This window comes from Cervus canadensis, chromosome 25, assembly GCF_019320065.1.
Source record: "Cervus canadensis isolate Bull #8, Minnesota chromosome 25, ASM1932006v1, whole genome shotgun sequence".
Taxonomy (NCBI): domain Eukaryota; kingdom Metazoa; phylum Chordata; class Mammalia; order Artiodactyla; family Cervidae; genus Cervus; species Cervus canadensis.
Genome location: NC_057410.1, coordinates 1,938,087 through 1,949,990, shown reverse-complemented (window position 1 = coordinate 1,949,990; position 11,904 = coordinate 1,938,087). Strand labels below are relative to the sequence as shown.

At 58.8% G+C, this 11,904-nt stretch overlaps 1 protein-coding gene across 4 annotated transcripts; it reads right to left on the bottom strand.

Annotated features, from left to right (window-relative positions):
- Nucleotides 1–128: 128 nt before the first annotated feature.
- GLI1 (GLI family zinc finger 1) lies at nt 129–10,854 on the bottom strand. Of its 4 annotated transcripts, XM_043446861.1 has the most exons (13): nt 10,454–10,854; nt 7,676–7,894; nt 7,157–7,304; nt 6,855–6,938; nt 6,394–6,589; nt 5,991–6,135; nt 5,563–5,652; nt 5,336–5,473; nt 4,870–5,019; nt 3,962–4,126; nt 3,242–3,472; nt 2,452–2,719; nt 129–2,072 (listed from the first exon to the last, which is right to left on the bottom strand). In XM_043446861.1, the coding sequence occupies exons 3-13, from the start codon at nt 7,254–7,256 to the stop codon at nt 334–336; spliced, it is 3,306 nt and encodes a 1,101-aa protein (XP_043302796.1). In that variant the 5' UTR covers nt 7,257–7,304; nt 7,676–7,894; nt 10,454–10,854; the 3' UTR covers nt 129–333. The 4 variants fall into 4 exon arrangements, with proteins under 4 accessions (XP_043302796.1, XP_043302795.1, XP_043302798.1 ...); XM_043446860.1 differs by lacking the exon at nt 7,676–7,894; XM_043446863.1 differs by lacking the exons at nt 5,563–5,652; nt 7,676–7,894 and having other exon boundaries at nt 10,454–10,853.
- Nucleotides 10,855–11,904: the final 1,050 nt, after the last annotated feature.

Below are 11,904 nucleotides of genomic sequence, written 5' to 3'. Positions count from 1 at the left end.
TGACCGTCTCCACCTTTGTGAGTCTGACCTGGGGGGCTGGGATAGGATGAGGAAACTTCTCTAAAGAGGAAGGTGGCTGGATTAGCCCCTGCTTCTCTAGTTCCTGGTCACCACCCCTCCCCCAAGATAGTCACATTATAAAGCAGGGCTTTTTCTGATGCAGTTCCTTTATTATCAGGAAACAGTGTCATTATCAAATTCCTCCCCAAATATATTTAGACTGTGTACAGCCCCAGCCCACCCCTCCCATCCCTGGGGCTATGGCTCCTCCTCCAGACTTCCTGGTGGGGATGGAAACCCCTCAGGAAATGTGGATCTGTGGTCCCCCACTCCTTAAGCACTGGAGTTGAGGAACTGTGTCTCCCCAGGCAGGGATCCCAGTAACACACTCATGTTGCCCACGGCCATGTTGGGGGGCCCAGAGGGAGGTGGGGTGTGTTCAGAGGTGTCCCTCTGATCGTGAGAAGGGGGAGGACTCAGCCCCTGGGCCTCATCCAGAATAGCCACAAAGTCCAGCTGCGTGTTGTCGAGATCAAGAGAGTCCAGAGGGTTACAAACCTGCCCTTCAGGAGGAGGGTACAAGGCGGGGCCCCCCCCCAGCCTGCCCGCCTCGGGATGGCCACAGCTGGGGTTGGTGCCCCCTGCCTTGAGGGGCCCATAGCAGGCTGGCAGTGGGGGCAGAAGTCGGGGTGGCGCTGCCGCCCTATGGGGGGCCTTGTTGGCCCCTGCTGCAAGATTTTCATGGCATGAAGGGGTCGGATAGGAGCCCGGCTTGTGACTGGGCATATTAGGTGCAAAGCCAGGTCCATATGTGGCCACTGGGGCCTTGGCAGGGCTCGGGCTGACCTGGGAACCCCCCAGAAACTTGGGACTGTGATAGAGAGGTTCTTGGACCTGGGGGTCTCCCCTGCCCCCGCCCTCCCACAGCAGCTCCTGTTGAGACTGAACATAATTACACACGAGCTGCGCCTTGAGGTGTCCTGTAGAATGAGTGGGGGACTCGAAGTCCAGGCCGGGCCTGGCTTCTGAAGGCAGATAATCAGGAGGTGGCTGGGCATAGGCACCTGACTGGGGATACTGGGGAGGGGGAGGCTGTGGGTAGTGGGAGAACAGAGGCTGTGAGCGTGGAGGCCCCTCGGGGTGGGCATTGAGGCAGGGTGGCAGTCCTGTGGCGTCAGAACCTACTGGGCACCCCTGTTCTGGCTTCACATGCACTTGTCCATAATGTTCAAGACGAGGACACTGGCTGTAGGCTCCAGCTGGAGCCCTGGGGCCTGAGTAGAGCCCAGAATGGGAAGGGAACTCACTCCATGTTTCTGGGGTCGGTTCAGAATAGGAACCCTGCTGGGGACAGGGGTTGGGGCCATAGTTGGTGGGTGGACCAGGCCCAAGAGGCAGGGAGCCTGGCCCTCTAGCTCCATAAGGCTCAGCTGCTGCCGCCTCAGGCCCTCCATACCCCAGAGTATCAGCAGGTGGGAAGTCCATATAGGGGTTCAGACCACTGCCCATCATGGAGGTCCCAACCTCTGGCTCCTCCCGTAGCCCTCTGGTATCCATGGAGACATTCTCAGTGATGCTGGGGGGCTGTGGTGAGTAGACAGAGGTTGGGAGTTGGGGATCGAAGTTCTGTCCTCCTCCTACCACTGTCGGGGGGTTGTGGACACAGCCCAAACTCTTGAACCGCTGGACTCTGGCTGGGGCAGGGCGGTCAACTGACCGGGCTGGGTCACTGGCCCTCCGGGCGACCCCTGCGTTGGGGTTGTATCCTGGATACTCAGCTCGGCTTCTCCAGGGAGGTGCAGGAAGACCCCCCGTCCGATCCAGGCTGGGTGCTGCAGTGGGTGGGGTACCACCTCCCCTGGCTGAAGCATATCTGGCCCGGAGCAGGTAGTGCTGGGCAGGCGTGAGGCCAGGCAGAGAGGATGCCCCGTTCTCTGGTGGGGAGCCAGGGGGGAAAGGGGAGGCAAGGGAGGAGCGGCGGCTGACAGTATAGGCTGAGCTGACACTGCTGGAGCTGCTGCTGCGGCGGTCAAGAGATACTGGGGGGCCCAGACGGCGAGAGCCAGGAGTGCCTGCAAGAACAGACAGGCTGGCCAGGGAGCCCTCTGAATTTCACCCTGCCTCCCCCAAGGGGAAGCCTTGTCCTGGAATTCCAGGGAAGGCTCCTTAACTCTAACCACTCAGTTCTCTCCCCTCCTTCTCCCGTTCCCTTTCTGCTTCTGGGTCACCAGGGATTCAGGGTCGCTGTGAACAGTCCTACAGGTTGTGCACTGCACAATCATAGGGGACAGCATTCAAAAGACAAAAATTTTCTGATAGATGGAAGAGTATCTTGAGGAAAGGGGACCTTTTTCTAATGGTACAGCAGCCCTGAAAGGTGAAGTCTTCCTTCCATTCTCAGAGAAGCACCAGATCTCAGCCCTGCAACCAAGCCCCACACCCATCACTCACCGGTGTGCGGCAAGCTGGGCAGTTTCAGGCCCCGGGGCCCCATCGGCCGGAACTGATGTAGCTGGTCCAGCCTGAGGTTCTCAAGGCGGCGAAGGGTAGACAGCCCAGTTCCCGCAAGGCAAGGCCCCTCGTCCAAGCTGGACAGGTCCTCCGTGCTGCCCCCTGCGTTCCCAGTCATTTCCACACCGCTGTCTGTATTGGCCGCGCTGCCTGCTGGGGAGTGGTCACTGCTGCAGGACGACTGGGCCCCAGGGCTCGGCTGCGGCTTCTGCGGGGAGGAGGAAGGCTGAAGGTGGCGCCCCTGCTCCTTACCCACGGCTCCTGCACTTGGTGAGTGACCGGAGCCTGTGTCCCGGGGACTGCTTACAGGTGTAGAGAGGCTGGATCATGTGAAAGACAGGGCTGGACTAGGGGAAAGCTGCTGATGAACCTAGACTACCTAAACTCCAATCTGTGCTCTATGACCTTGGACAATTTTTCTGGGTTTCTTCATCTGAAAATGACAAGATTAAGTTCCTTTGTCATGAAGTTGTTTGGAGGCGTACCTGGAATTATACTGGTACAAGGCTTAAAATAATACACTAATTCCTATGTGAGCTTGTTGGACCCAGGCACTAATGAACTACAGTAAAATCCCGAGATCTGAGGTAGCCTAAGGAGCAACACTCGGGTAAGGGACCGGGGACCAGCCGCAGAAGAGAGGTGAGCGTAGACGGAGACGGGTCAGTGGGAAGGGGCTGGGAAGATGTGGACAGGGCAGGCGGGGCATGGAGGCAGGGCTTGGCCTCACCATGGCGCCCTCCGGCACGGCCAGCCTGCTGTCCTCTCTGACGGGGCCGCCGTCCCGCTCCCTCTTGGGCTCCACCGAGGCCGGAGCCGGTGCCCGGGGCAGGGGGCCGTCCCCGCGGTGCCGCTTCGTCACGTGGGCATCAGGGCCGTGCACTGTCTTGACATGTTTCCTGAGCGAGCTGGGATCTGTGTAGCGTTTGGTGCAGCCAGGCAGCTTACACACGTAGGGCTTCTGTTGAGTGGAGAGTGAAGACCGCAGGCAAAAAGGATCAAATCGGGACAATGCAGAAGAAATGGGAAAAAGTGGTGGCGTTAAGTGAAGACAAGGGGACTCAGGGAGGGACGCATCGCACCCAAGGAAGGAAGGAAGGAGAGCAGGGCCCTTGGAGGAAAGGATCAGGGGGAGATGAGGAAAACGGATAGGCCTGGGAAAGGGGGGCGGATGGACCCAGGGCTGTGAGGCCTCATAAATTCAGGGGGTTGAAGGTACCCTAGTTAGAACGGGTCTGTTTTAGCTTAGCCCTTTGACAGGTTAGAGGTGGGGGAGGGATGGTAAGTGGAAATTCTTGGTCTCAGAAAGACGTTCTCCGGGGGAATTATACGGGTGGAGGGGAACTCACCTCTGTGAAGTGGGTGCTGGGCTAGGGGGTTTCTTACGGGGGACGCTCCCCAGTAGGTGGCGTCTGAGTGGGGAGGAGGGCCTCTGGCGTGGGGCATTCACCTCGTTGGAGTGGGTCCGATTCTGGTGCTTGGCTCGGTCGCTGGCGTTGCTGAAGGCTTTGCTGCAGCCCTCATGCTCACACATGTACGGCTTCTCGCCAGTGTGTGACCGCAGGTGCGTCTTCAGGTTCTCCAGGCGCGAGTATGACTTCCGGCACCCCTCAAACTAGGGGACACGGGGCCAGAGGTGTCCCTCAGACAGAAGGACATGGAGGTTAGCGGAGCCCTGAATCTCAAAAGGGACGTACGGCAGGGAATACAACTCAAGCGTGGGGCTCCCCTGGTGGTCCAGTGACCAAGACTGTGCTTCTAATGCAGGGGACTTGAGTTCAGTCCTGGTTGGGGAACTAAGATCCCACACGCTATGCAGTGCAGGGGAGGAGGGGGAGATGGGAGAGTGCTGGGCCTGTAGAATTCCCGAAATTCAGGGACAAGGGTAGACAAGAGCTGAGGGGACAGGAGTAGCTGGAGGCACTCTGCCTGCAGGGATGTGGAGATGAGGCAGCGAGCACGCTGGGTCAAGTCAGAGCATGCCTCCCTGCCCCGGGAGCCCAGCCTGTGTTACGACGGGGTCATCCTGCGAGAGTGTGCCCTCCGTCCACGGCTTCTGCATTAAGCCAGGTTGCGAGCACAGTGCCTAGGTCCACCGTACGGTCTGGTGCCCACAAAAATGTTTTACTTTCTTTTAAAAACAAGGGAGGGACAATTAGCTTTTTAGGTCCAAGAAAGTGTTCTAAACATGTAACGTCAATATGTTCATCTTTATACCAATGCAGTCAATAAAACACAATTTGTAAATGTTTGTTTGTGGAGGAAGGGACCTGTGATGGCAGAAGTGAGACCGGCCCCGGCCTTGGTGGGGAGCCCTGATCTGGGAAGCGAGCCTGAGCCTGGGGAGGGGTGCCTCACCGTGCACTTATGTGGCTTCTCGCCCGTGTGTCTGCGCATGTGCACCACCAGCATGTACTGGGCTTTGAAGGGCCTCAGCTCCCTGGAGCAGCCACCCCAATGGCACACGAACTCCTTCCGCTCTCCATGGATGTGCTCACTGTTGATGTGCTGAGGGAGAAGACGCAGAGGCTCTCCGGGGTTCCCCATGTCCCTGAGATCCAGAACAGACCTTCTCTCCACCTCCCCACCCCACCATATCCCGCCATGACTTTCTGTCACGGGGAAAGAAAAAGCAGGAAGACTCTTAATCAGAGCCCACATCTCCGTTCCTCTGAGTTTCTAAACAAAGCTGCAGTTCCTCTGAGTTTCTGCCTACCCACTGGATAGTCCGTCTCTGACCCCCTGCCCTTAGCCTGACTCCACCATGTCCCACCCAGAATGTCCTACAGGCTCCAGCAGCATTCCCGTTACCCCCGGCACTCACATGCACCAGCTGCTCCTGGGAGTCAAATTCCTGACTGCAGCCGTCCCAGCGACAGTCAGTCTCATACACAGAGTCAGGTTCAGGCTTCTCTTCTCTCTCCAGGTCCTCCCGCCCATCCAGCATCCCCAGCAGTGGATCCTAGGGTAGGAGAGAAAACCCCAGGGTCACCTGGTGACAGCTTTTGTTTGGCTCAGGTTCCAGAGGTAAAGCTCCCCGCTCCCCATTACCTGTGTGCTCATGGAGTTGGGACTGGACATATCACCTTCCAAGGGCTCCTCCGGGCACTTGTTAACCAGCACACCCAGCTCAGACTTCAGCTTTCCCAAAGGAAGGTGAGGATGACGAAGGCAGAAGTGGGAGGGAGGAAGAGGGACCCCAGCCAAGTCTTCCAGCCCTGAGTGTCCCACCCTAGCAGCTGCAACCCCTGAGTTTGACTTCCTCCTTAGACTGCGCTAGTGAATGGGGTGAGCAAAAGGTGGGATCTCACTTGGAAGAGACTGACTGAACCTCAAGGAGTCAACCCCCGGCACCCATACTCCTTTATTTTTCTGGCACTGAAAACCTTTACATCCTCTCTTCTTCCTTCGCCTTTCCTCCAAAAAGAAAAGCCCACCACCCGTCCACCCTGAACTGAGGGAAATCAGGTGATTCTCACCTGGCAAGTTGGGAGGGGTCCCCGGGACTGAGGATGCGGCATCATCCCACCCTGCGTGGGGTCATGGGGACCACAGGGCTGGACCCCAAAAGAAGGCGAGGTCCCTTTCTGGTGGTTCATCTGGGGTGAGAATCCCAGAGATGGGCTGTGGAGGAGGAGGAGGAGGAGAGGCAATTACTTAGGACTGTCATCTCAGAAAGCCTTAGGAGTTCCTGGGCTCTTTGGAAGGTTTCTGGAAGACAGTGTGGGAAGTGGTGGAGGCAGCCCAGGGGAAGTACTGAGGAGGACTTCCACACCTTTGAAACGATAAGGATTCAAAGAGGATCAGGTGGTTTGGAGGGCTTTGAGGCTTCTAATGGGGTTTGGCAGGGTCTTAGGGGCCTCAGCTCGAGGCTGTCTGCACCTCATGGTGCCGATGGAGAGGTGACCATAGGAGCCCCCCGGAGAAGCGCAGCGTGAGTTGATGAAGGCCACAAGGGAGCTGGGCGAGGTGCGGATAACTGTCTGCAGGTCCAGGCTGGCGTCCGACAGCGGTGAGATGGAGAGTGCCCGCTTCTTGGTCAGTCTGACGGCACTCCGGGGAGGGGGAAGCAGTGGCGCTGGGGCAGGAAATAGGGGAGGCAGACACGGTCAGGGAGGAGGCCCCTCGTGCATCCAACCCATGAGGACTGACTCTCAGCAAAAAGAAGCAACACTAGACTCTGCCCTGTTGACCTCATCTGTGACCTCCTGATCATGCTCTGACTCCTTGACCCCATCTCCAGGCACTTCCTCTTCCAAGGTAGATCCCCTGCCCTCCAACTTTCTTCCTCAGGACAGATCCCAAAGGGGCAGAAAGGGAAGACAGGTTGCCTGAGGCCTCACCCTCCGCGCAGCTGTTGGCATCTCTGGCTGGCCCATAACTGTGGGGGCCGGGCATGCGGGTGGTCTGATGACAGAAGGGCAGACCTGGCAGTCGTAGGAAAGAGATACAGCTGGACTGGGGCACGGGAATGAAGGACGCATACAGTCCATCGTGAAACCCCAAGTAAGGCCCAATCCCATGTGGCATGGGACCTCAAGTCTTCTTGTATATGGGAAACTGGAATGGGATAGAAGAGGGAGTCCTGGGGCTGGGTGAGAGATCTGCCAGTGGTCAAGGTCCAGGGACTGGTGCATGTACTGACCTTCTGTCCCCATGCCGGGGGCCCCCTGACTGGGGAGGGGCCGCAGACAACAGGGCTCGCCATAGCTACTGACTGATGGAGGCGTCATCGAGTTGAACATGGTTCTCAGAGGAGAGTGTGGGGGTCACTGCAGGAGGGGAAGGGAGACCTGCAAGTCACAAAGGCAGGAGGGAAATACGGAAGGTCAGACAAGGCACGCAGGCCCGGAAGCCTGGGCAGATGACCTCCAAGACATCTGCCACGGGAAATCAAGTGGAAATGAGCATCGCTCAGCTAGGGGAGGTTAAGGAGAGAAGTCCCATTGAGACAGAGGCAGTCTTGGAGATCTTTTTAGGAACTAGGGAGGAGCTATGCCTGGATGGAGAGCGTGTGTGAGTCTGTGTGTGTGTTGGGGGAGTGTTGTGGACTAAAATGGTTACTAGGAGCTTCGAGTGCTTTTTATACCCTGGGTCCTGTTTCCTCTGACCACGGGGCCAGCCCTCAGGGATGGGATGGGGGAACTCAGGAGGAGTGACTGACCTCTGGGCTGGCTGATCAGCCTGAGCCCCTCTGCCTCTCCATCTGCTGCTCGTGGACAGCCGGTCTACAACCTCGCCCGTGTCCAGCAGAGGGAGCCCTCGCCACAGCCCAGACAGGCTCACGGGGCCAGGCGGGAGCCTAGAAGATCTGCCCTTTGCTCTCTAAGGCAGAAAACTGCGAGCGGAAGGGGAGCGAGTTTCTGAGGAGAGCCTCCCAGGTCTGCTGGTGCAAAGGATGGAAGCTGGTGTTACTCAGGGGTGGTTTCAAGCTGGGCGCTGACCTAACTCTTTAGGTGTGTTTTGGAGCAACAGGAAAGGAACTTTGAGGAAAAGCTTTGGGAGGATAAACACACACATTCGTGGGCGCACTCACACACAAGTCATCATCCGTTAGAGGGCAGAGAGGGAGTGAGGGAGAGGAGGGTGCCGCTGTCCACTTTTCTCCTCGGGCTCCAGATTCTGCTCCACCCCGGGTTTTCCGGTCTCCCGGGAATGAGGGTGGGGTGGGGCGGGGTAGGGTGGAGAACGACCGGGAGCGGGCCGGCCGGCGCGGTGGGTGATCCCGGGATGCTGGGATTTAGGGTGAGGGCGGGGTAAGATGGGGAGCGGAACCCGGACCCCAGGACCCAGCCGATCCCCGCAGCCTGGGCTGTACCCTTCCTAACTCCTCCTTTACTAGCGGAGATCCGGGTCCTGCAAGCAAGACCTCCCAACACGACCTTGGCATTACGTGGGGGGGGGGGGGGGCACAGCTGGCTGGCAGCTGGATGAGGGGACACTTCTCCCGCCTCCTTCCTCTATGACTCATCCAAGGAGGCGGGGGCTAGCAAACGACCCCCCCAAATCTAAAGAGACTCCCCCAAACATGCCTACCCAGTCATCTTTCAGCCCCCATGTCCAGCCACAAGGGAACCGAGATGGAAATGGGGCGATATCCCTCCTCACCCACGCGTGCCACAGCCCACCCACGTCTCCCCTTCACACTGGTGAAAGGAATATTTCGCTAACTTTTCCAGCTACAGAAAATGAAGGTTTTCTGGGGTGTGGATGAGAGCGCAGGATGGAGCAGAAAGCTCTAGGGTTCCCTTGCTGGAGCCCTGAACCATCTTCTGTGTCTCCCAGTTTTCCAGAGTCCCCCCTAGCACCCCCGCTCCCCAACTCCCAGGAGCCGGCCCCGCCCCCTTCTCCCGGTCCCGCCTTCCCCGCCCCCGTGCCTCCTCGGCCCACCCAAGTCGCCGCCGCAGGCTCTGGCTGCAGACGGCTCCGCTTCCCCCGCCCGCCCCGGGAGCCTAGTCTGACGAGCCGCGGCGGAGTTGGGGGGGGGGGTTGGATTGAGAGGCGGGACACATTCTTCCCTCCTCTCCACGGTGTATCCAGAGAGCTGGCTTTGGCGCCCGTGGCGGAGGTGGGGGGGCACTGTTGGAGAATGGGAGTCCCCTTGGTGGGTGGAAAAGAAGAATCCAGAAACTAAACGGAGAGAAAGTGACTAGGGTAAATAAAATAAGGTGTGTCTGGGGAGGGGGAGGGGCCAGGACACCTTAGGTTCCCGGGTATCCCCGCTGGCTTCCTAAGGGTTAACCCCTCCAGACCCCCGGGAACCCCCTAGTGACGTCAAGGGCGGGGTCTATACTCCCTGGTAGGGGATGCCTGGGAGATAATAGGGGGGGAGGGTATCTCGACCCCGCCTCCAAGGAAAACCAACCTAGTGCTGGCCCTTCCACGTTCCCCCTGGGAAACTGTCCGGCCTTCTCCCGCTACTGGACCGTAAGGACCTAGCCTATGAAGACCCCAGTTCTCCAGCGCCCGAAAACCTTCAGTCCGCAGTCTATGGGCTTCCCTTTCCCTAATCCTGTCCCCAAAGCTAGGTGCCCAGGGCGGATTGTTTCGGGGTCACGGGGCCTGAAAGAGGCTTCAGAGCGGGGAGCAAGGGCAGGCAGGGTGGTCTGAGCCAGAGGAGGGGCCTCAGTCCCCAGCTCCCGTTTGGGAGGGGGGCCTACGGGGATGCACAGTCAGGCAGCGGCCGGTGGTCCCGCCCGGTCCCAGTAGGGGTCTCCTGGTGGCTGCCCTCGGCTGCCCTGGTGGTCCTGAGGTCAGAGGGTCAGGACCAGGTCTCCTCAGCTCCTCCTTAGCACCCTGCCTGCAGCCCTTGGGACCCAGGAGTCCACATTCCTTGGAGAATCTTTCTCGGGCCTAAACTAGAGACTGACGGCCCCCGTCCCCTTCCGACCCCAGAAGACAATTCCTTTCCCTCAAAACACATGCACCAGCAAGCACATCTGTCACAAGACCGGTCAGAGGTTCAAGCCCAGCCGCCCCCCAGTGGTCCTGTCGCTCACACAGCCCATCTAGGACCTGTCCAGAGCTGTCCCCTCCTTTCAGAAACACTGATGTCTTCCTGCCAGTGCTCATAGTCACACCTGGGGTTCGCTCTCTACCACGCAGACCTCCAGCTAACCGTCCTCTCAACTTCTTCATCCCAACCTCATTAAAATGAGATGTTTCTAATATATGGGAGAGGCGGAGACAGACAAAGAGATCCACGGTTGTCTGAGACAGAGACACACAGACTGTCAGAAGGAAAAAAGATAGAGAAAGGCAGATACATTTGAAAAAATTCTCCAAACTTTCCAGTATTTTATCCCAGACTCTCCCACCTCTATTTTGCCTCTGCGCCCCTGGTCTCCCCCTCGGCTGGGCAGAGTCCCTCGCAAGTAGAGCATCCCCTCAGGTCCCTTCCCCCACCGCTCCCAGGTGGTCCCCCGCCTGCCCCCCTTCTCACCTCCGTCTGGGCGCAGGGCTCGGGATGCACGGTCCAGAGCTGGAGTCTGGGCTGGGGGGTGTGCGGTGGGGAGGGGGGGCGGACAGGGCTGCAGCAACGCAGCCTCAGGGCCACCCCCACCCCCCCAACCTGGCCCCCAGCCCTCCCGCCGGCCCAGCCCGCCGGGCCGCGAGCCGGGACCACCCGTGAGAAGCGCAAACTTTTTTTTTCCCTCTTGCAAAAACTTTTTCTCGCTCTAGCCGCTGGCGCGCCGCCGCTCTTCCCGTTCGCCCCTCACCTCCCTCCTATGTCCCTCCCTCTTGCAGTTCTGGAGGATGAGGCGGGGTAGCTGGAAGCAAGAGAGGGGGTGCCGGGCTTATTGCACCCCCAGGACCCCCAGGATCCTCCCCCTCCCTTGAGGGACCCTACACTGCCTACCCCCCCCTCCCCCCCCCCCGCTGAACACGCTGCTGGTAGTGGGTGGTAAATCCCGGCCTGGATCCCTGGATCGGCTGCCCACCAAGAGGTCCTGAACCAGAGCCAGAAAAAACAAATTGAGAAATAGATTGGGGGGCGGAGGGAATGACCAAAAAACTCACCCGGGAAAAAGAATATTGGAAGTAGGATCGTCGACTTTAGTTGGTGCTAACTGGGCATTCCACAGTCCTGTAGTTTTTCTGCCGGCCTCACCCTTTGGATTGAACATGAGGGGGCTGGCGCAGAGTTGGGTTGGGAGCCCCGGGCGGAAGGTAAGGGGTCCAGGCAGTACACAGGGGAGGAGCAGCGGCTGCGGCACTGGGTGTAGGGCAGGGTTGTGTTCACAACGTTACTAAGGAACTCTGAGACCGAAGCTCTGTTCCCCGAGAACTCCTGCTTTTCTTCACCTCGAAGTTCTGGAGGCTGGGGCCACCTCTGCACCTCTGCGCGGCCCGCGCTCTTGCTGCTCCGCAAAGCGGCCTGCTCCCTCTGCTGGTCCTTCTGGCACATGACACCTTCTCCGAGTCTGGTTGGAGGCAGAGGAGACTGGGGGAGGCTTAGATCCCCCCACCCAAGCCCAGCGGGGAGCCCGTGGAGGGGTTACATAAGCCCAGAGGGCGACACTGGCAGAGCCTCCTGCTGCGGAGTGGCGGGGTCTGATAGGGGAGTGCCCTTTCTTTAGGACTTGGTTGCCATGGTTACCGGATGCAGGGGAAGGGGCAGCTATTTTAGTCTCTCTGAGTTTTCTTTAGGAGAAAGGGGAGAAGACATGGGTGGGGGGAAGGAGCCTCTTTCTTCTCCATCACCCCTCAGATAGACCTCCCACAGAGGTCCTCCCTTCTGCTTCCAAGAACCACCCCTCCTTGGGTTTGGAGGGTCAATTAGTTAACTGTTCAGTCTGAGGGTCAAGGGGAAAGCTGAAACTAGGCAGGGGTCTGAGGCCTGACAAATATGTGTAGCAACTGTGGGAGGACAGATAAGGAGCCCTCTTTTAA

What these genes read in the sequence shown, in the direction of transcription:
- GLI1 (XM_043446861.1), bottom strand. Translation starts at nt 7,256, where the DNA reads ATGTTCAACTCGATGACGCCTCCATCAGTCAGTAGCTATGGCGAGCCC. An exon ending in CCCCGGCATGGGGACAGAAG is followed by an intron (nt 6,939 to 7,156) that starts GTCAGTACATGC and finishes TACGACTGCCAG; the next exon opens with GTCTGCCCTTCTGTCATCAG. An exon ending in CTCTCCATCGGCACCATGAG is followed by an intron (nt 6,136 to 6,393) that starts GTGCAGACAGCC and finishes CCTCCTCCACAG; the next exon opens with CCCATCTCTGGGATTCTCAC.